Source organism: Bufo gargarizans, chromosome 9 (genome assembly GCF_014858855.1).
Source record: "Bufo gargarizans isolate SCDJY-AF-19 chromosome 9, ASM1485885v1, whole genome shotgun sequence".
Classification (NCBI taxonomy): domain Eukaryota; kingdom Metazoa; phylum Chordata; class Amphibia; order Anura; family Bufonidae; genus Bufo; species Bufo gargarizans.
Genome location: NC_058088.1, coordinates 516,402 through 536,926, shown reverse-complemented (window position 1 = coordinate 536,926; position 20,525 = coordinate 516,402). Strand labels below are relative to the sequence as shown.

The 20,525-nt window shown below is 42.5% G+C and overlaps 1 protein-coding gene across 1 annotated transcript in view; it reads right to left on the bottom strand.

The window, feature by feature from the left end:
• LOC122919499 (cytochrome P450 2A10-like) overlaps positions 1-13,413 on the bottom strand; it is a 39,138-nt gene extending 25,725 nt beyond the window's left edge. The window contains 2 exon segments of the mRNA XM_044268561.1: positions 9,120-9,285; positions 12,456-13,413. Of these exon segments, the coding sequence (XP_044124496.1) occupies positions 9,120-9,285; positions 12,456-12,638 (349 nt within the window). The 5' untranslated portion in view covers positions 12,639-13,413.
• Positions 13,414-20,525: the final 7,112 nt, after the last annotated feature.

The window sequence follows — 20,525 nt, the reverse complement described above, 5'->3', positions numbered from 1 at the left end:
CCCTTAACGTTCAGCGGGCGACCTGGAACCTCGACGGGCATTCATCTACGGCCTTGGCACCCCTCAAACAGGAACCACAGACACAGATAAACGGGGACTAATCACCTGAAACACGAGACTCCACCAGCATCCACAGGAGGCTCCACAGGCGTCAGCAGCTGCACACCGCGATCCAGGGCGAAGGCACAGCAGCACCCGCTCATCTGCACCACGAGGCTTCCACCCTCTCCTGCAGCAACCCGAAGGTAAGCATTCCACCCGGAGCCGCGAACCCTGCAGCATACAGTCTGAGACCTGCTCTTAACTACAGGCACAGTCCGCCGTATCCATCAGAGGCCAGCTAATTCCTCCCTGTCACGGTCTGGCACTCCACCCTGGGAAGCTGTATGGTAGCGAGAGGAACCGACTATCAGGTCACCTTTTCACCGCAGGTCACGGCGTTCCACGGCGTTCGCCATCGAAGCGGGAGGCCGGGGAGGGAGGAGGGAAGGACGGCAAGAGGAGCGCAACACGCACACCTACGTCATGCCGCCAGCGGGAAACTCTTTCCCTGCTTCCACCAAATATTGATTCAGTGGTTCTATATACCTGTTTCCACAAAATAATAATTGAGGGGTAGAATATACCTGCTTCTATAAAATGCTGATTAAGGGGTTCTATATAAATGCTTCCACAAAATACTGAATGAGGTGTGTGATATACTTGCTTCCACCAAATATTGATTCAGGTGTTCTATATACCTGTTTCCACAAAAAACTGATTGAGGAGTGGGATATACTTGCTACTGCAAAATACTGATTAAGGGGTTCTACAACCTGTAACCACAAAATACTGATTGAGGGGTGGGATATACCGGCTTCTACAAAATCCTGATTAAGGGGTTCTATATACCTGCTTCCACAAAAAAATGATTGAGGGGTGGGATATACCTGCTTCCACCAAATATTGATTGTGGCCTTCGATACACCGGCTTACGCAAAATATAGATTGAGAGGTGTGATATACCTGCTTCCACTAAATATTGATTCAGGGGTTCTATATACCTGTGCACACCCTTAAACTAATACTTTGTTGAAGCACCTTTTGATTTTATTACAGCACTCAGTCTTTTGGGGTATGAGTCTATCAGCATGGCACATTTTGACTTGGCAAGATTTGCCCACTCTTCTTTGCAAAAACACTCCACCAGATTCTGGTCTGGGTTCTGGCTGGGCCATTCCAAAACTTTAATCTTCTTCTGGTGAAGTCATTCTTTTGTTGATTTGGATGTATGCTTTGAGTCATTGTCATGCTGAAAGATGAAGTTCCTCTTCATATTCAGCTTTCTAGCAGAAGCCTAAAGGTTTTGTGCCAAAATTGACTGGTATTTGGAACTGTTCATAATTCCCTCTAGCTTAACTAAGGCCCCAGTTTCAGCTGAAGAAAAACAGCCCCAAAGCATGATGCTGCCACCACCATGCTTCACTGTGGGTATGGTGTTCTTTTGTGGATGTGCAGTGTTGTTTTTGCCCCAAACATATCTTTTGAAATTACGGCCAAAAAGTTCAACCTTGGTTTCATTAGACCATAACACCTTTTCCCAGATGCTTTTGGGAGACTTCAGATGTGTTTTTTCTTAGTAAGAAAAGGCTTTTGTCTTGCCATTCTACCCCATAGCCTAGACATATGAAGAATACGGGATATTGTTGTCACATGTACCACATAGCCAGTACTTGTCAGATATTCCTGCAGCTCCTTTAATGTTGCTGTAGGCCTCTTGGTAGCCTCCCAGATCAGTTTTCTTCTCATCTTTTCATTATTTTGGAGGGACATTAAGTTCTTTATAATGTCATTGTTGTGCCATATTTTCTCCACTTGATGATGACTTGTCTTCACTGTGTTTAATGGTATATTTAATGCCTTGGAAATTCTTTTGTACCCTTCTCCTGACTGATACCTTTTAACAATGATATCCCTCTGATGCTTTGGAGGCTCTCTGTGGACCATGGCTTTTGCTGTGGGATGCAACTAAGAAAATTTCAGGAAAGACCAACCAGAGCAGCTGAGCTTTATTTGGGGTTAATCAGAGGCACTTTAAATAATGGCAGGTGTATGCAGACTCCTTTTTAACATGATTTTGAATGTGATTGCTTAATTCTGAACACAGCTTCATCCCCAGTAATAAGAGGGTGTGCACAATTATTATTTTTTTGTTTTCTCCCCTCCACCAAAAATATTGGTTTGTTTTTCAAATGAGGGGTACAGTTTATAGGTCACATTAAAAGTGGAAAATGTTCTGAAATGATTTATCTTTTGCTCATTCTTTTACAGCACAGCAACCTACCATTTTAACAGGGGTGTGTAGACTTTTTATATCCACTGTACCTGTTTCCACCAAATACTGATTGAGGGGTGTGATATGTTTGCTTCCACCAAATACTGATTAAGGGGTTCTAGATACCTGTTCTACCTAATATTGATTGATGCCTGCAATACACCGGCTTTCACAAAATCCTGATTGAGGGGTGCAATATACCTGTTTCTACAACATACTGATTAAGGGTTTTTATATACCTTCTTTCACAAAATACTGATTGAGGGGTGCAATATACCTGCTTCCACCAAATATTGATTCAGGGGTTCTATATACCTGTATCCACAAAATACTGATTTAGGGGTGCGATATACCTGCTTCAACAAAATACTGATTAAGGGGTTATATACAACTGCTTCTACAAAATACTGATTGAGGGGTGCGATATACCTGCTTCCACCAAATATTAATTGAGGCCTGCGATACACTGGCTTTCAGAAAATACTGATTCAAGGGTGAGATATACCTGCTTCCAGCAAATATTGATTCAGTGGTTCTATATAACAGTTTACAGAAAATACTGATTGAGGGGTGCGATATCCCTGCTTCCACAAAATATTAATTATAAGGTTTGATATACCTGCTTCCACAAAATACTGATTGAGGGGTGCAATATACCTGCTTCCACCAAATATTTATTCAGGTGTTATTTTTACCTGTTTCCACAAAATACTGATTGATAGGTGGGATATACCTGCTTCTACAAAATATTTATTAAGGGGTTCTATATACCTGCTCCCACAAAATACAGATTGAGGGGTGCAATATACCGCCTTTCATTAAATATTGATTCAGGAGTTCTATATACCTGTTCAAACAAAATAAAGATGGAGGGGTGCGATATATCTGATTCACAAAAAATTGATTAAGGGGTTTGATATTCCTGCTTCCACAAACTACATATTGAGGGGTGTTATATACCTGCTTCCATCAAATATTGATTTTGGGGTTCTATATACCTGTTTCCACAAAATACTGATTAAGGGGTTCTATATACCCGCCTCCACAAAATACTGATAGAGTGGTGCGATATACCTGCTTCCACCAAATACTGATTGAGGCCTGCGATACACCGGCTACCACAAAATACTGATTTACGGGTGCCATATACTTGCTTCCACCAAATACTGATTTAGTCTTTCTATATACATGTTTCCACAAAATACTGATTGAGGGGTGGGATATATCTGTTTCTACAAAATACTGATTAGGGGGTTCTATATATCTGCTTCAACAAAATACTGATTCAATAGTGCGATATACCTGCTTCCACCAAATATTGATTCAGGGGTTCTATATAACTGTTTCTACAAAAAACTGATTGGGGGTGCGATATACCTGCTTCTACAAAATACTGATTAAGAGGATCCATATACCTGCTTCCACAAAGTACTGATTGAGTGGTGCAATATATCTGCTTCGACCAAATATTAATTCAGGCTTGCGATACACAAGCTTCCAAAAAATACTGATTGAGGGGTGCGATATTCCTGCTTCCACCAAATATGGATTCATGTGTTCTATATGACGTTACATGGATGCCCACAAGAGAGGAAGAGGAGGGGAGTTCAGAGGGAAAGATGGAGCAGCAGATAGGGAGGAGAAGGAGGAGAAGCAGGCAAAACTCGCAGAGCAGAGGAGGCAAAAAGCAGACTGCAAATGTATCTGGAGCGAGCCATCCACCATGCACAGTCACATCACGCCGGAACATGGCTCCGCAGTGTGGGCTTTTTAAATGTGTCAGCTGCTGACAATAATGCTGACATCTGCAGCCTGTGCACCTGGCCTCCCATCACCGAGCCTAGTGGAAGCAACGCCGTCAGAACCCACAAAGCCACATTCCTGGTGCTCCACCTTCCACCGTGCTGTCGTCGCGTTCATCTGGTAGAAGGCCGGCTTCCGTGGCCCAAATGTTCAAGTGTAAAAAGATAACCTTCTTCCCCAATGGCTGACTGCTGGCTTGTCGGAACTACTAGCCTGCCAACTACTGCCATATAAACTCATGGACTCGGAGGCCTTTAGAAAATTTGTGGCCATTGGCACACAGCAATGGAAGGTCCCCGGAAGGAAATATTTCTCCCAGAAGGGTATCCCAGAGCTATATGGCCACGTTTAGCAGCAATTGCATATATCTCTGGCACACAGTGTTGGTGCCAAGATACATCTGACCACAGACACGTGGTCTAGCAAACTCAGGCAGGGAAGGTACATAACTTTTACTGCCCACTGGGTGAACCTTCTGACGGCCGTCAAGCATATAACCCGTGGCACCTGCGTGGATTTGGTGTTACCGCCACGGATTGCATGCAGGCCTGCCTTTTCTTCTCCTCCTCCTACTCCATCCTCTGTCGTCTCCTCCTCCTCGGCTGACTCCTCCTTTTCCACTGCTACTGCCTCTTCCGCCTCCCAAGCTCTCCAGATCCTATTTTACGTGCCAGATGAGACGTTGCCATGCTGTGCTGTGGCTGTTGTACCTGGAAGCCAAAAGCCACACCGGTCCTGCACTGCTTTCAGCTCTGCGGTTAGAGGCCAATCAGTTAGTACAGTTAGTAAAGTTGTCAGTTGACAGTTAGTAAATTGGTGTGCGATAACGGTGCCAATCTGCTAAGCACGCTGAAACAGGGCAAAATAAGAAACGTGCCGTGCATGGAACACGTCCTAAACTTAGTCGTGCAGCGATTCATTGCCAAATACTACGGGGTACAGGACGTCTTGCGGCAGGCCAGGAAAATCTCTAGCCATTTTAGAAGATATTACATGGCCACCTTGGCAACCTTGCTGACGTTCAGTGGCAATACCACCTGCCCTTCAGACGTCTGATTTGTGACAGTCCGATGCGCTGGAACTCCACCTTGTATATGCTTGATAGGCTGCTCCAGCAGCAACGTGTCATTAACAACTACCGTACCTGTACGAACTCTGCAGCAGCACAGGTTCTGGGGAGCTTGGTTTCTTTTCATTGCACCAATGGCTGCTTATACGCGACACATGCAGAATTCTGTGGCCATTTGATGAGATCGCCAAACTGGTCAGTCGCAGCCAGGGCACCATCAGTGACATTGTACCTTACGTCTTCTTTCAGAAGCGTGCATTGAGTCGTGTCATTGCTCAAGCCATCGAGGAGCAGGAGCTGGAAGATGAAGTCGCAATATTGAATTAATTCCCAGGGGGGGCTACTCCATCTGAAACAAGTCAGCAGGAGTCTGAAGAGGAGTCAGAGGAGGATGGTGGCTGGGGGGAGTAGGAGAAAGAGGAGCAAGAAGAGCAGGCTTTGAGGGGGATCCATCGTGTTGTCCGTGGCTGGGGGGAGGAGACCGAGGATGACATTCTCCTGGGCGATGAGCAGGAGCTAGGGCGCTCCACCGCTTCTGCTTATGTGCAAATGGGGGGCTTTCATGCTCCAGTGTTTGAAGAGGGACTCCCGTATAAAAAGCATAAAGGGAAAGGACCAGTACTGGGTGGCAACGTACTTAGACCCCCGGTACAAACACAATATGGTAGATATGTTACAAGCATCACAGAAGGCTGTCAGAATGCAGCATTTCCAGGCCTTGCTGCGATAGATGCTGCATTCTGCTGTTGTGGGAACTGGCAGAGGAGTTTCCACCCACAGCAAAACAGGTGCAGGTACCAATCCTACAGCGCCTGCAAGAAGAGGGCAGTTTGAAGATTTGTTGGTCACTTCGGATAATAGATCATTCTTGCAAGCAACCCATCGACAGCCGCCCTCTGGATCCAGCCTCAGGGAATGCTTAGACCGACAGGTGTCCGACTACATCTGGTAACGGCCTATGTGGACGCTCTGAGAATTGAGGAAGCCCTGGACTACTGGGTGGGCTGGCTTGACCTGTGGCCAGAGCTGGCACAATTTGCCATGGAACTCTTGGCTTACCCCTTGTTGAGTGTCCTGTATGAAAGGATATTCAGCACAGCAGGGGGGATCATGACCGATAAGTACACTCGCCTAGCTCACGACAGTGTGGACTACCTCACATTTATAAAAATGAATGGATCTCGGAGGAATTTAACATCTGTGAAGACCACGTGTAATTCAATTTTCTCATGCTAGCCCACACATATCCGCCACCACATAGAACAAAGAATGGTCCTTGTCTTAAGTATATACAGCGGCATAAAAGGCCTTTTCTGTCAGGTGAATGCTTAACGTTTGGGGCCTATACTCCACTGGCCTGCAGTAAAATTGTTATCCACTGACCGTCTAATATATCTCCAGCCACATAATCACTTGTTATTTTCTGTCCGGTGAATGCCTAATGTTTGGGGCCTGTACTCCACTGGCCTACAGTAAAATTGTTATCCACTGACCGTCTAATATATCTCCAGCCACATAATTACTTGTTCTTTTCTGTCTGGTGAATGACTAATGTTTGGGGCCTGTACTCCACTTGCCTGCAGTAAAAATTGTTATCCGCAGACCGTCTAATATACCTCCAGCCACAAAATCTATTATTCTTTTCTGTCAGATGAATGACAACTTTTTGGGGCCCGTACTCCCGTGGCCTAAAGTAACATTTTTCTAGGCTCCAGCATGTGCATAAAAATGGCCCCTGATTAAAATACATACAATTCCAAGAAAAAGTATGTGAACTCTTTGGAATGATATAGATTTCTGCACAAATTGATCATAAAATGTGATCTGATCTTCAGCTAAGTCACAACAATAGACAATCACAGCCTGATTTTACACCGTCGGCAGCTGATTCACACAGATGTCTACAGAATCTATTCTATTAAACGCTTACAAAAGTAGAGCGCCCCCGACAGAGTGGAGAGGATGTCAGCAGTAAGTTTGTGTTGACCTCACTAATTTTTTTGCCCTTCCTATGATCCATTGTCAGAACAATAACCCCCCAAAAACAGATCGTGTCTGTGGAGCATCCGCCTTTACTCGGTCAGCATTTGGTCAGTAATCCATACTGTATTTTGTGTGAGATTTTTGCCATTGATCCCCCTCTGGTATGTCACTGTCCATGTTGTGGGACTATTTGTGCACTTCTTGTAAGTATTGGTGGCTGCAAATATGACCTGAAGATATTTCAGGTTTGCCTGCCATTAATGGGGAATGGGGCCGGCCACGAACGTGCGGTTTGTGAACATTTGATCTCGAACGCGCGTTTGCTAAACGTCCTGGTCGATGTTTGTCCATCACTATTGACAACTGTGTCTCATCCTCATCATAAACCTTTTAAGACAGTAATTGCCGTTGACTCCTTGGCAACTGTGTCTCATCATCATCATCCACCTCGTGAAACACTAATTGCTGTTCCCGACCATCATCTTCTTCTGACTGTGGATGCTCAATGGTTTGGGAATCAGTGCACAAGATCTCCTCAAGTACCTCTTCAAGCGGGCTTGGTGAGAGGCCCAAATCAAGGAATGGAAATGAAAAGAGCTCCTCGGAATATCCAAGTGTGGGATCACTTGTTTGCCAAGACTCTCCATGGTGGGAGGGAGTATCAGAGTTAGGATTATGTTGACCAGCCTGCAAATTGGGACATGAAGCTAGGTATCATGGATGAGTGTTTCTTGTGCTCTGGCATCAGGCACTGTTTCACCGCTCCCAGGGCCACGGCCTCTCCATGCACCATCAGCAGCATGGCCATTCCCCGCCCCTTACTGCTCGCTTTGAGCATAATAAATGGTATATACTTGCAAGTATGTCCCACGTACAGTAGCGCAGGTTTTGTAAGTGTATGCGCAAATAAATTACACTGAATGTCACAGATATTTAAGATGCGCAAACGTTATACAGGGGATGTAGCGCAGGTAATCTAGCTGTCAACAGCGGCCAAGCAATTGCGCTGAATATCACAGATATTTAGGATGCTCAAATGTAACACATCAGATGTAGCAGAGTTGTTGTCACTGTCAGCAGCAGCCAAACAGATGCACACAATATAGCACAGGTTGCAATAGTAATATATATTGCAGCCTGATAAAACAATAGTCCTTAAACTGACCTTTGGGTCTCTAACACCTTTCAACACTAAACCCTGCCTAAAAAAATAAAAATAAAAATAAAAATCCTGTCCCTACACTATCTGTCCCTTCTGCTGCAGCTTACCCTGACTAAGACTAAGCCGAACCACATGTCATCGGGTACTATATAGAACCCGATGACGCGTTCCGGCCAGCAAATCACTGCAATGCCAGTAACCAACATGGCTACGGCATTACAGTGAGTGCCAGTACTTCCCCACATGTGGGGAGGAGATCTCGAGCCGAACACTGCGATGTGCCGAGCATAGCGATGCTCAAGTCAAAATGGTGTTCAGCCGAGCATGCTCGCCCAACACTAGTTGCTTCAAAAAGAGGAAGTGTTATTTGGTACTATTGTCTGTGAAGTACTACACTTGAATGGGATGAGCCTTGTGGGTTTTTCCTTGGATGCTGAAGGACTGATTTACCTCTCTTCCTCCTCTGCTATGTGGCGATGGACGTGGACACCCAAACTTTAATGTAGTCAGCTTGAAATGGCAAGTTTAATACATATTATAATCAGCCTTCCTGTATTATGAATGAGCAAGTTACTATAGTTTATTATAGAGTTTCCTTTAATACCATCAATGAAATTGAACATTTTCTTATGGGATCTTGGGATCTTTCCCATAAGTTTAGGATATGCTTTGTACATCTGAAACAAATTGACGTATTAAATTCATAGCATGTACACATTTTAGACTCGACTATAGTGACTGCAAATTATACACTCATGATACAAGCAAAATATATTCTTGGTCCTTACCATGGCCTCCAGAGGTTATTACGTCGAGAAGTGGCATATGCCCTCTGGCACCAAAGTCCTCGGCATTGTCAATGAGCGCCTCCTTCACTGCATCACAGCTGCACAATACCACAGCAGGATCCATGCCCATGTGGATAGTGTATACCGGTCCATACTTTTCACTCAGCTAGAAGGGAGGCAAGCAAAACAAGTTGACCTAACAGGATTGATCAATTTTACCATACGATAATTGTTTAACATAGATGAATTATAGCATACCGTATTTTCTGCCCTATAAGACGCACTCCCCCCCCCAAAAAAAGTGGGAGGGAAATGCCCCTGCATCTTATGGGGCGAATGTTTCCATTTTAGATTGCAGTCTGCGATGTATGAGCCTGGAGAGAGGAGGGGCTGGAGTCCGGAACTAGGGCCGGGCCCCGACGCTCATCGCAGTATTTATAAACATTAATCCATATGCTGTTAATAAGTTTAACTAATGCTGCGCTCTCCCTTGTTCCCCTGTATCCACTGTATCCGTACAGCACTTACGAATAAGCTTCCATAGCAGGCAGAGCAGACAGCAGCAGTACTCACTGATGTCGCGCGCCTGCTCCTCCCACTTTATGAATGAAGCAGGCGGCGCAGGCGCGCAACGTCAGTGAGTAATGTTACTGCTGCCGTCCGCTCTGCCTGCTATGGAAGCTTGTTCGTAAGTGCTGTACTGATACAGTGGATACAGGGGAACAGGGGAGAGCGCAGCTTTAGTTAAACTTATTAACAGGATAAGGATTAATGTTTATAAATACTGCGATGAGCAGAGGGTCGGTGTATTAGGGACACTGTTATGAGGGGGATCTGTGGATGACACATAGCAGTGTCATTCACAGATCCCCCATAACAGTGCCATCCACAGATCCCCCACCCCATAACAATGCCATCCACAGATCCCCTACCCCATAACAATGCCATCCACAGATCCCCACCCCATAGCAGTACCATCCACAGATGCCCCATAACAGTGCCATCCACAGATCCCCCATAACAGTGCCATCGACAGATCCCCCATAACAGTGCCATCCACCGATCCCCCCATAACAGTGTCATCCACAGATCCCCATAATAGTGTCATGCACAGACCACCATTAATTCAAAACCCACCAAAAGCACACCTTTTGGTTAAAAATATATTTTTTCTTATTTTCCTCCTCAAAAACCTAGGTGCGTCTTATAGGCAGGTGCATCTTATAGGGCGAAAAATACGGTAAATAGCATGGCCATATACAGTAGCTAAGGCAGAAAAAAATGCAAACCTTCTGTTAAAGGCGTTTTGCCACAATTAAATGTTTGTTTAATATAATCCAGCATGAAAAGCAACTTACTTTTGTAATTTATTTTGTGTTACAAAACTGCTCCAGGATTGGAAAAAAAGGTAATTCCGCAGCAGTTTTATGTTTTTGGTTTTATGGCATTCCCTATGTGGTAAAATCGACCTGTACTTACATTATCCAGGTCAGTATGGTTATGGCGATAACACACATATAGTTTTTCTTGTGTTTTAATGATGGTAAAAATTTAAACCTTGAAAATAAATATTGGGACCTCTATACATTTTTTGTAGTTATGTGCACAGAGTTGTATAAGAGCTAATTTTTTTTGGGGGGGAATCTGTACTTTTCAGTAAAACTAATTAAAAGTGTGTGTGACTTTTTGATCTTTTTTTATTTCAGATTTGTTTTGGAGGTGAAGTGACAAAAATGGTGAATTAGCCATTTTAAATTTCTATTTCCGTTATGCCATTTGTCGTATTTCCAATTGTTTTCTGGGATGGGTATGTATCCATCACAGAACACACCAGTCACTGCATTCCATTACAGTGCTGCCACCTGCTGGCCTGTGTGGAAATATTCAAGTGATGGGTACCAACACATAACATCTTCTCGGATCTCAGCTGGGGAATGCTATTATGGGCATGGGAGCACACGGCTTACATGTCTGCATCGCTCACATGCCACGGTCACATTTTACCACTGCATATGAGGGGTTAAATGTAGTGATGAACGAGCACCAAAGTATCCGGGTGTTCAGCCAGAACACATTGCCATATTCGTGTGCTCGGCCGAGCACCCGAGTATAATGGGAGTCAATGGGAGACAACCAGGCAACCTCTGCTCGGAAGAGAAGAGAGTTTCTGGTTTATAAAAAAAGGTAAAATTGTGGAAAACCCCCACAAAATGGTTTGGAAACAGCATTAAGAGGCTAGCTGGATACATCTTAGACTCCTATTATGTACGACATACAATAGAGAACCACACAAAGATTTTATGCCAAAAGCCAGGTATGTGCAAGCCATCAATCTATCCATGAGACAGATGACAGGCTTAGTCAGCATACCTTACAATGGCAGCCTTGTGCACTATGGGATATTCCAAACCAGCTCTCATCTGACTGAGAACCAGTAAACCTAAAAATTATTTAGCATCTATTGGATGTCTTGGGTGGACCTGCATACCTAGATCAATATCATTAGGGCGACAAAAAGTTTTCCAATTGTCCTAACATAATATTCAATAACCTTTCTAAACAGTTTTGTCATGTAAAAACTAATTTGCATAAACATGGGCATATGGGACATGCAAATAAGCAGAATCTGACTTGTTTTTCAGTCTTAAGACTATTAAAACCAATAGATGGCGTTATTGAGTTATGAACAGCTCCCTCTATTGGTTTCACAGTCTTATGACAAGACAAATATTCTTGTCAGAAGACTATGAAACCAATAGAGGGCGCTATTGAGTTATGAACAGCGCCCTCTATTGACAAGACAAAGAATATTTGTCTTGTCATAAGACTGTGAAACAAATAGAGGGTGCTGTTCATAACTCAATATGGCTGTTATCTGTCTCAAGTATAGATGGCTTATACATACCTGGCTTTTGGCATGTAGCCTTTGTGTGGTTGTCTATTGTATGTCATACATAATAGGAGTCTAAGATGCATCCAGCTATCCTCTTAATGCTGTTGCCAAACCTTTTTGATGGGGTTTCCATCCTTTTCTAACCTTTTTTTTATGAACCAGACACCCTTTTCTCTTCCGAGCAGGGGGTGCCTCGGGTTCTCCTATTGACTTCCATTGTATTCGAGCACCCGAATTATTCGGCCCAGCACTTGGATCTGCCGAGCATAGCGATGCTCAAGCCAAACAGCAGTTTGGCCAAGCATGCTCACTCATCACTAGTTAAATGTATACAATCGGCCTTATGGCTGGTCACATGACTTTGCCCCGGGACTCTGCTGTTCGGTGTTATGACGCCTGCAGACACAGGATAGGATAAGTAGTTTGAAATTATATAAGCTTACCTTTTTGAGTGACTTAAACACTTCTTTTCCATTGAGTTGAAGAAGGTTTCCCAGGATAGGCAAGGGTGTTGGCCCTGGTGGCAATCTGCCTTTGCTCTTCCCTTTTCTGGCTTGTGTTATGCTTAGAAGGATGACTACTCCGCATGCTAGCAGTAACAAAGCAGTTGCTCCAATAAGCTCCATTTTAGTAAGAATTCTGAATTAAATGTAGCACTAGGTAAATCAGGACTATTTATACACATATGATTTCAAAAGAGGGTTGTATTTTACACAACCAGGTCATACCAGGCCACCTAGATGTTTGCCACTCTGAGGGTGAACTCAGTTCTTTCGTGTAGGAACCAATAACACTGATTGTGAACCAAGCGGCAGGAGTATGACTCATCATTGCACTTTAGGAACAAAGATTAGGAAAATTATCATTAATCTGTGCATGCATGTAGTGTAGGACTTTGCAGAGGAAAAGTAAGCATAATGGACATGGTCATTTATGAAATCCGATATGTCAGTTTTGTGGCGTAAAAAAGTCCCATGTCATGGCAACATTTCCATTGAAACTGTGAAATTTTTGCAACATTTCAAGATCCTCACCACTTTTCACAGTGGTCTATGTTTCAGAGTAAAAAGTGAGATTAGACCTGAATTATAAAATTCCAACCATTTTTGACCCTAAGCACATGTTAAGGCATATCTTATTTTCATTATTTACAAATAGTCAGTGAGACCAAAGATGCTTTCTATTCCATGTGCTTATTAATTACTCAGATAAAACATAACTTTTTTTTATGTCTTATAAATCTATTGATTAATAAAACAGCTAAAAATCTCAGCTGTGTCAGTTAGTTTCTTTGAAGTCAGTATTGTTTTGTAACACAGCAGCATGATGTAGCAATTGCAGGGGTATGACGAGCTGTTACACGGCTTGCTATTATCCTTCTTTTGCTCTGTCCCTGCTCTACTTATATATGTTTTGTAGTTCTACCTCTGACACCTAGTGAGCATGCTGCCTAAAAACTAATCAAGCACTGCCCCAAACATGTTTTGCCAGCTAACCTGGCATCTTCAGAGGATTTGGGGAGAATGTGCTTTTAGGGGGTGAGGATGATTTTTTAAATCCTCTGTTTGACTTAATATATTATTAGTGTTGGGCTAATGCTCGACCGAACACCATTTTCACTCAAGGTGATTCGGCTCAGTATTAGGCCTCTTTCACACTACAGTTTTTTTTTTCCGTTTTGCGGTCCGTTTTTTGCGTTCCGTATACGGTCCGTATACGGAACCATTCATTTCAATGGTTCCGCAAAAAAAACGGAATGTGTTCCGTATGCATTCCGTTTCCGTATTTCCGTTTTTCCGTTCCGTTGAAAGATAGAACATGTCCTATTATTGCCCGCAAATCACGGTCCGTGGCTCCATTCAAGTCAATGGGTCCGCCAAAAAAACGGAACACATACAGAAATGCATCCGTATGTCTTCCTTTTCCGTTCCATTTTTTCTGAACCATCTATTGAAAATGTTATGCCCAGCCCAATTTTTTCTATGTAATCACTGTATACTGTATATGCCATACGGAAAAACGGAACGGAAACGGAACCACAACAGAAGCAAAAAAACGGAACAACGGATCCGTGAAAAACGGACCGCAAAACACTGAAATGGACATACTGTAGTGTGAAAGAGGCCTTAGTCAGGGAGAGCTGCAGGAGAAGGGACAGATAGTGTAGGGACAGGAATTGTTTAGTGTTGAAAGGTTTTAGAGACCCAAATGTCCTTTTAAGGACTATTGTTTATCTGGCTGCAATATGTTTTATTAGCGCAACCTGGGCTAAATTGCGTGCAATTGTTTGGCCGCTGCTGACAGCAACTGACATTTCTTCGCCGCTGGTGAAAGCAACATTACCTGTGCTACATCTCCTATATAACATTTGTGCATCCTAAATATCTGACTTTCAGGCCTCTTTCACACTACCATTTTTTTTTTCCGTTTTGCGGTCCGTTTTTTGCGTTCCGTATACGGTCCGTATACGGAACCATTCATTTCAATGGTTCCGCAAAAAAAACGGAATGTGTTCCGTATGCATTCCGTTTCCGTATTTCCGTTTTTCCGTTCCGTTGAAAGATAGAACATGTCCTATTATTGCCCGCAAATCACGGTCCGTGGCTCCATTCAAGTCAATGGGTCCGCCAAAAAAACGGAACACATACGGAAATGCATCCGTATGTCTTCCGTATCCGTTCCGTTTTTTGCGGAACCATCTATTGAAAATGTTATGCCCAGCCCAATATTTTCAATGTAATTACTGTATACTGTATATGCCATACGGAAAAACGGAACGGAACAACGGAACGGAAACGGAACCACAACGGAAGCAAAAAAACGGAACGGATCCGTTAAAAACGGAACGCAAAATACTGAATTCAACATACTGTAGTGTGAAAGAGGCCTCAGTCAAATTTTTTTGCCCCTGGTGACAGCAACATTACCTGCACTACATCTCCTGTATAACAAATATCCAGCCAACCACCCACAGGCCATAACACTGAATGCGCACCTTTCCAAATTACTGGCCCTGGAAATGTTGTCATTCAGGCTTGAGAACACTGAGGCTTTCCGCCGCCTGATGGCGGCAGCTGTCCCTTGTTACTCAGTCCCCAGCAGCTATAATTTTTCTCGGTGTGCCGTCCAAGCCTTACACCAGCATGTGTCCCGTAACATCACCTGTGCCCTGACCAACGCAGTTATTGGGAAGATCCACTTAACAACTGACACATGGACAAGTGCTTTTGGCCAGGGACGCTACATTTCCCTGATGGATCCAAAAATAGTTATTATTTTACATTCCCCATATGTCTACTTCATGTTTGGATCATTTTGGGAATGTCTTTTTATTTTTTGGGGACATTATACGGCTTCGAAGTTTAGAAGCAAATCTTGAAATTTTTCCGAAAATTTCTAAAACCCACTTTTTCAGGACCAGTCTGAAGTCACTTTGTGATGCTTACATAATAGAAACTGTAACGGACTGTTTCAGCAGACAAGGGGTTAAACTCCGTTTAGGCGATATGCCCCTTTCTGAGATGCAGGCACAGCTACTGCAGAACACCAACCTCCCGAACTGGATGCAAAATAGCACTCCAAACTGGAACCTCGCAAATAGCTGTCAGTCAGACGAACAGGAAAAGCGTACAGTCAGCTTACACTCCTGGCAATCAGTCTCTAACAGCATACAGGGAATCCCCCCAATAACGAGACAAGGCTCCGTCTTGAGGGTCAGCAGTGGTCTCACGTGCTGGCACACTCAGCCTGGTTTTTATTACAGTTTTGCAAATACAGAACAGATACAACACATCCCCACAATGCATCATGGTTTCCTCCTCTCTGCCTGGGAGACAACCGAGGGCAATCCAATTATCTCTCAGGACAAAGGGAGATCACCAATACACATGTGGAGACAACAGGACAGACATCACCATTTAAACACACAATGGGACAATAGAAACACACCCACACAAAATCCTCCCCTCTGCCGATGATGATTATTTGAACACAAGGGCGAATATAATTATCAAAGGCAGAGAAATACAGTTTTATAAAACATATCACAGGAACCCCAAAACATGCAATAACCCCATAACCAATATATCCTCGGAACCGGGGGATCTGGGTGAACCACATATCCAAAATTCACCCACATCCGTTCAGTAGTTTGGAAGATACAGTTACACTGAAAATATACAAGTTATACCGAAAACAGTCACTAATAAATGTGTCCCCTGTTTGGTAGTTTCAAACTACTGAATGATGTCTCTGTGCACCAAATACAGGCAAGATAGCACCGTGTTGAAAAGTCAGAACAGTGTCTGTGAGTTAAAATGGCCGCTATCTATTGTTCTCACCATGTGCTTCATCCAAGCAAGTAAGGCAAAGGATGCAATCCAGGGACAGAGGGCTCCGTCCCAAGTGCCTTAAGACCCAATAACTTAAGGGACCATAAACCCAGGGCAGGAGGCTGGTAAACAGCCCCCTCCAAAACACCGTGGCGAGGTTGGTTTCGCCACAGAAACCACCCACAAATGACCCCATTTTACAAATTACACCCCTCAAGGTATTCAAAACTGATTTTTACTAACTTTGTTAACTCTTTAGGTGTTCCACAAGAATTAATGGAAAATAGAGATGAAATTTTAAAATTTAAAATTTTTGGCAGATTTTCCATTTGAATCCACTCGAACAAAACTCAATATTTATGGCCCTGATTGTGTAATTTACAGAAACACCCCATATGTGGTTGCAAACTGCTGTACGGGCACATGGCAGGGGCGCAGAAGGAAAGGTATACCATACGGTTTTTGGAAGGCAGATTTTTCTGGACTGTTTTTTTGACACCATGTCCCATTTGAAGCCCCCCTGATGCACCCCTACAGTAGAAACTCCCAAAAAGTGACCCCATTTTGGAAACTACACCCCTCAAGGTATTTATTAAGGGAAATATTAATTATTGAAATGTATGCAAATCTTAATAATTAATATTCATATATAGGTGTGAGTCGTCTAGTGATGACTCTGCCTATTTATGCCTAAATGATAAACTAACTCTATGTTAGCTAACTGATTAACTAGTTAACTATGTTAATAATGTTAAAGGGAATATTAATTATGGATATGTATGCAAATCTCAATAATTATTATTTATAAATAGGCGTGAGTCATCTAGTGATGACTCCGCTTATTTATGCCTAAATTATATATATAGCTATACTCTCTAGCTAACTAACTAGCTACCTCTGATTGCATATACATTACACTGAACTACACTACATGAGACTTACTATCACTATACTAGGGTGGCGACTACTAAAAACACTACACGCTGTATTATGAACAATAAAGTATTTATTACACAATACAACTATACAATTCCAATAATTTGCTATATCTATATATATTTATAGATCAATGGATATAAATATATATGCCTATAGACGCACACACCATAGCAAAGTAACAGTACTACAATAAACAATATTATTAAACACAATACAAACCTAACTACACTACACAATACACAATTCCCATTCCACCCCACACACACTATCTATACTTTACACTCACATTAGCAGCCCACCCAACCTGGCTCTAAGCTATCCCTATGGGAGAAACAAAGGGTTAACACACACTCAGCTGCTGCTGGGGTAGGCAGGGCAGCAGTGAAGGGGTAAAGGATTACAGGGCAGCTACAGGGGTAACTGGGGCTGCCTCAAGGGTCAATGGGCAGAGGCAGACAGGGCTGAGGTAATGCTGCAGGAGCTCAGCAGCAGGGGCAAATACTGACTGCAGGAGTTCAGCAGCCGGGGTTAGGGGATGGTTGGTGGAGCAGAGGTTAATGCAGGGGTTATGCAGCAGGAGTTATCGGTGGTATAGGGAAAAAGGGGTTAAATGCAGGAGTTAGGGTTAACCCAATGCAGGCCAGGGCAGAGGTATTAGGGGTACTGAAATTTTGGAGGGAAAGGGTTACTCAGCCATCTCCAGGGGCATGTGGGACTCTGCCTCTCTTCCTTCAGGGAGCTGTTCGGTCCATCTTTCTTCATGGAGCTGCTCCCATGTGTGTCTGTTTGAGGCCATCCCAAGAGAGAGAGCCTTTGTCCTGGCTTGGGCTAATATAATCCCAAAAGCAGCCCACCTCCCACCTCTTCAACAGGAGGGTGATGACATCAACGTGGGCGTGTGATGGAATTCTTGAACTGCCAGTTGGCCCCCTGTGGCAAGCTCAGGATCTATACAGAAAAAGGAATCAAAGGACTTTCCCTAGATGCCACATCTTGGCATCACACGCCCATGTCATAACAGAACTAGGCTGATATATATAATATATTAGACATATTTACAAATATATATATATATATATATATATATATATATATTCAAATATCACCCTTCCCTCTACAGTATTCAAAACTGATTTTACAAACTTTGTTAACCCTTTAGGTATTCCACAAGAATTAATGGAAAATGTAGATTACATTTTAGAATTTCACTTTTTTGGGGCAGATTTTCCATTGTAATAATTTTTTTCCAGTTACAAAGCAAGGGTTAACACCGAAACAAAACTCAAGATTTATGGCCATGATTCTGTAGTTCACAGAAACACCCCATATATGGTCATAAATTGCTGTACGGGCACACGTTATTGTGCAGAGGAAAAGGAACGCCATATGTTTTTTGGGAAAACATATTTCACTGGGATCATTTTAAGCTGCCATGTCCCATTTGAAGCCCCCATGATGCACCCCCAGAGTAGAAACTTCACAAATGTTATCCCATTTTTGAAAGTACACCCCTCAAGGTCTTCAAAAATAATTTAAAAAACTTTGGTAATCCTTTAGGTGTTCCACAAGAATTAATGGAAAATAGAGATGAAATTTCAGAATTTCACTTTTTTGGCAGATTTTCCATTTTAATCATTTTTTTCCAGTTACAAAGCAAGGGTTAACAGCCAAACAAAACTCAATATTTATGGCCCGGATTCTGTAGTTTACAGAAACACCCCATATGTGGTTGTAAACTGGTGTACGGACACACGGCATTGCGCAGAAGGAAAGGAATGCCATGTGTTTTTTTGGGAAAGCAGATTTCACTGCGATAATTTTAAGCTGCCATATCCCATTTGATGCCCCCCTGATGCACCCCTAGTGTAGAAACTCTAGAAAAGTGACCCCATTTTAAAAACTACACCCCTCAAAGTATTCAAAACTGATTTTACAAACTTTGTTAACCCTTTAGTTGTTCCACAAGAATTAATGGAATATAGAGATGAAATTTCAGAATTTCACTTTTTGGGCAGATTTTTCATTTAATTTTTTTCCAGTTACAAAGCAAGGGTTAACAGCCAAACAAAACTCTGTATTTATGGCCCTGATTCTGTAGTTTACAGAAACACCCCATATGTGGTTGTAAACTGCTGTACGGGCACACGGCAGGGCACAATAAGGAAGAAATGCCATACGATTTTTGGAAGGCAAATTTTGCCCCCCTGATGCACCCCTAGAGTAGAAACTCCAAAAAAGTGATCCCATTTTGGAAACTACAGGATAGGGTGTCAGTTTTGTTGGTACTTTTTTTAGGGTACATATGATTTTTCGTTGCGCTATATTACACTTTTTGTGAGGCAAGTTAACAAGAAATAGCTTTTTTGGAATCCTTTTTATTTTTTGTTATTTACAACATTCATCTGACAGGTTAGATCATGTGGTACTTTTATAGAGCAGGTTGTCACGGACGTGACAATACCAAATATGACTACTTTTTTTGGTTATTTGTTTCAGTTTTACATAACAAAGCATTTAAAAAAAGGATTCTTTAGTCTCTCCACATAGTTTTATTTATTTTTTGGGCGATGGTCTTGTGTAGTGGCTCAATTTTTTCGGGATGAGATGACGGTTTGATTGGCATTATTTTGGGGTGTGTATAACTTTTTGATCGCTATTACACTTTTTGTGATGTAAGGTGACAAAAATAGCTTTTTTTTCACTGTTTTTAATTTACAATTTTTTTACGGTATTCACCTGAGAGGTTAGGTCATATGATATTTTTATAAAGCAGGTTATTATGGATGCGGTTATACCTAATTATGTTTTAGCATCTCAATAGTCTGAGAGCCATAGTTTTTTCACTTTTTGGGTGATTATCTTAGGTAGAATATTATTTTCGCGGGATGAGATGATGGTTTGATTGGTACTATTTTGGGGGGCCTATGCTTTTTTGATCACTTGGTGTTGCACTTTTAGTGAAGTAAGGAAACAAAGAAATGCATTTTTTTTAAAACAGTTTTTATTTTAATTTTTTTGACGGTGTTCACCTGAGGGGTTAGGTAATGTGGTATTTTTATAGAGCCGGTCGTTACGGACGTGGCAATACCTAATATGTTAACTTTTTTTATTTATTTAAGTTTTACACAATAATATCATTTTTTAAACAAAAAAATAAATCAGGTCTTAGCGTCTCCATATTCTAAGAGCCATAGTTTTTTTCAGTTTTGGGGCGATTATCTTAGGTAGGGTCTCATTTCTTTG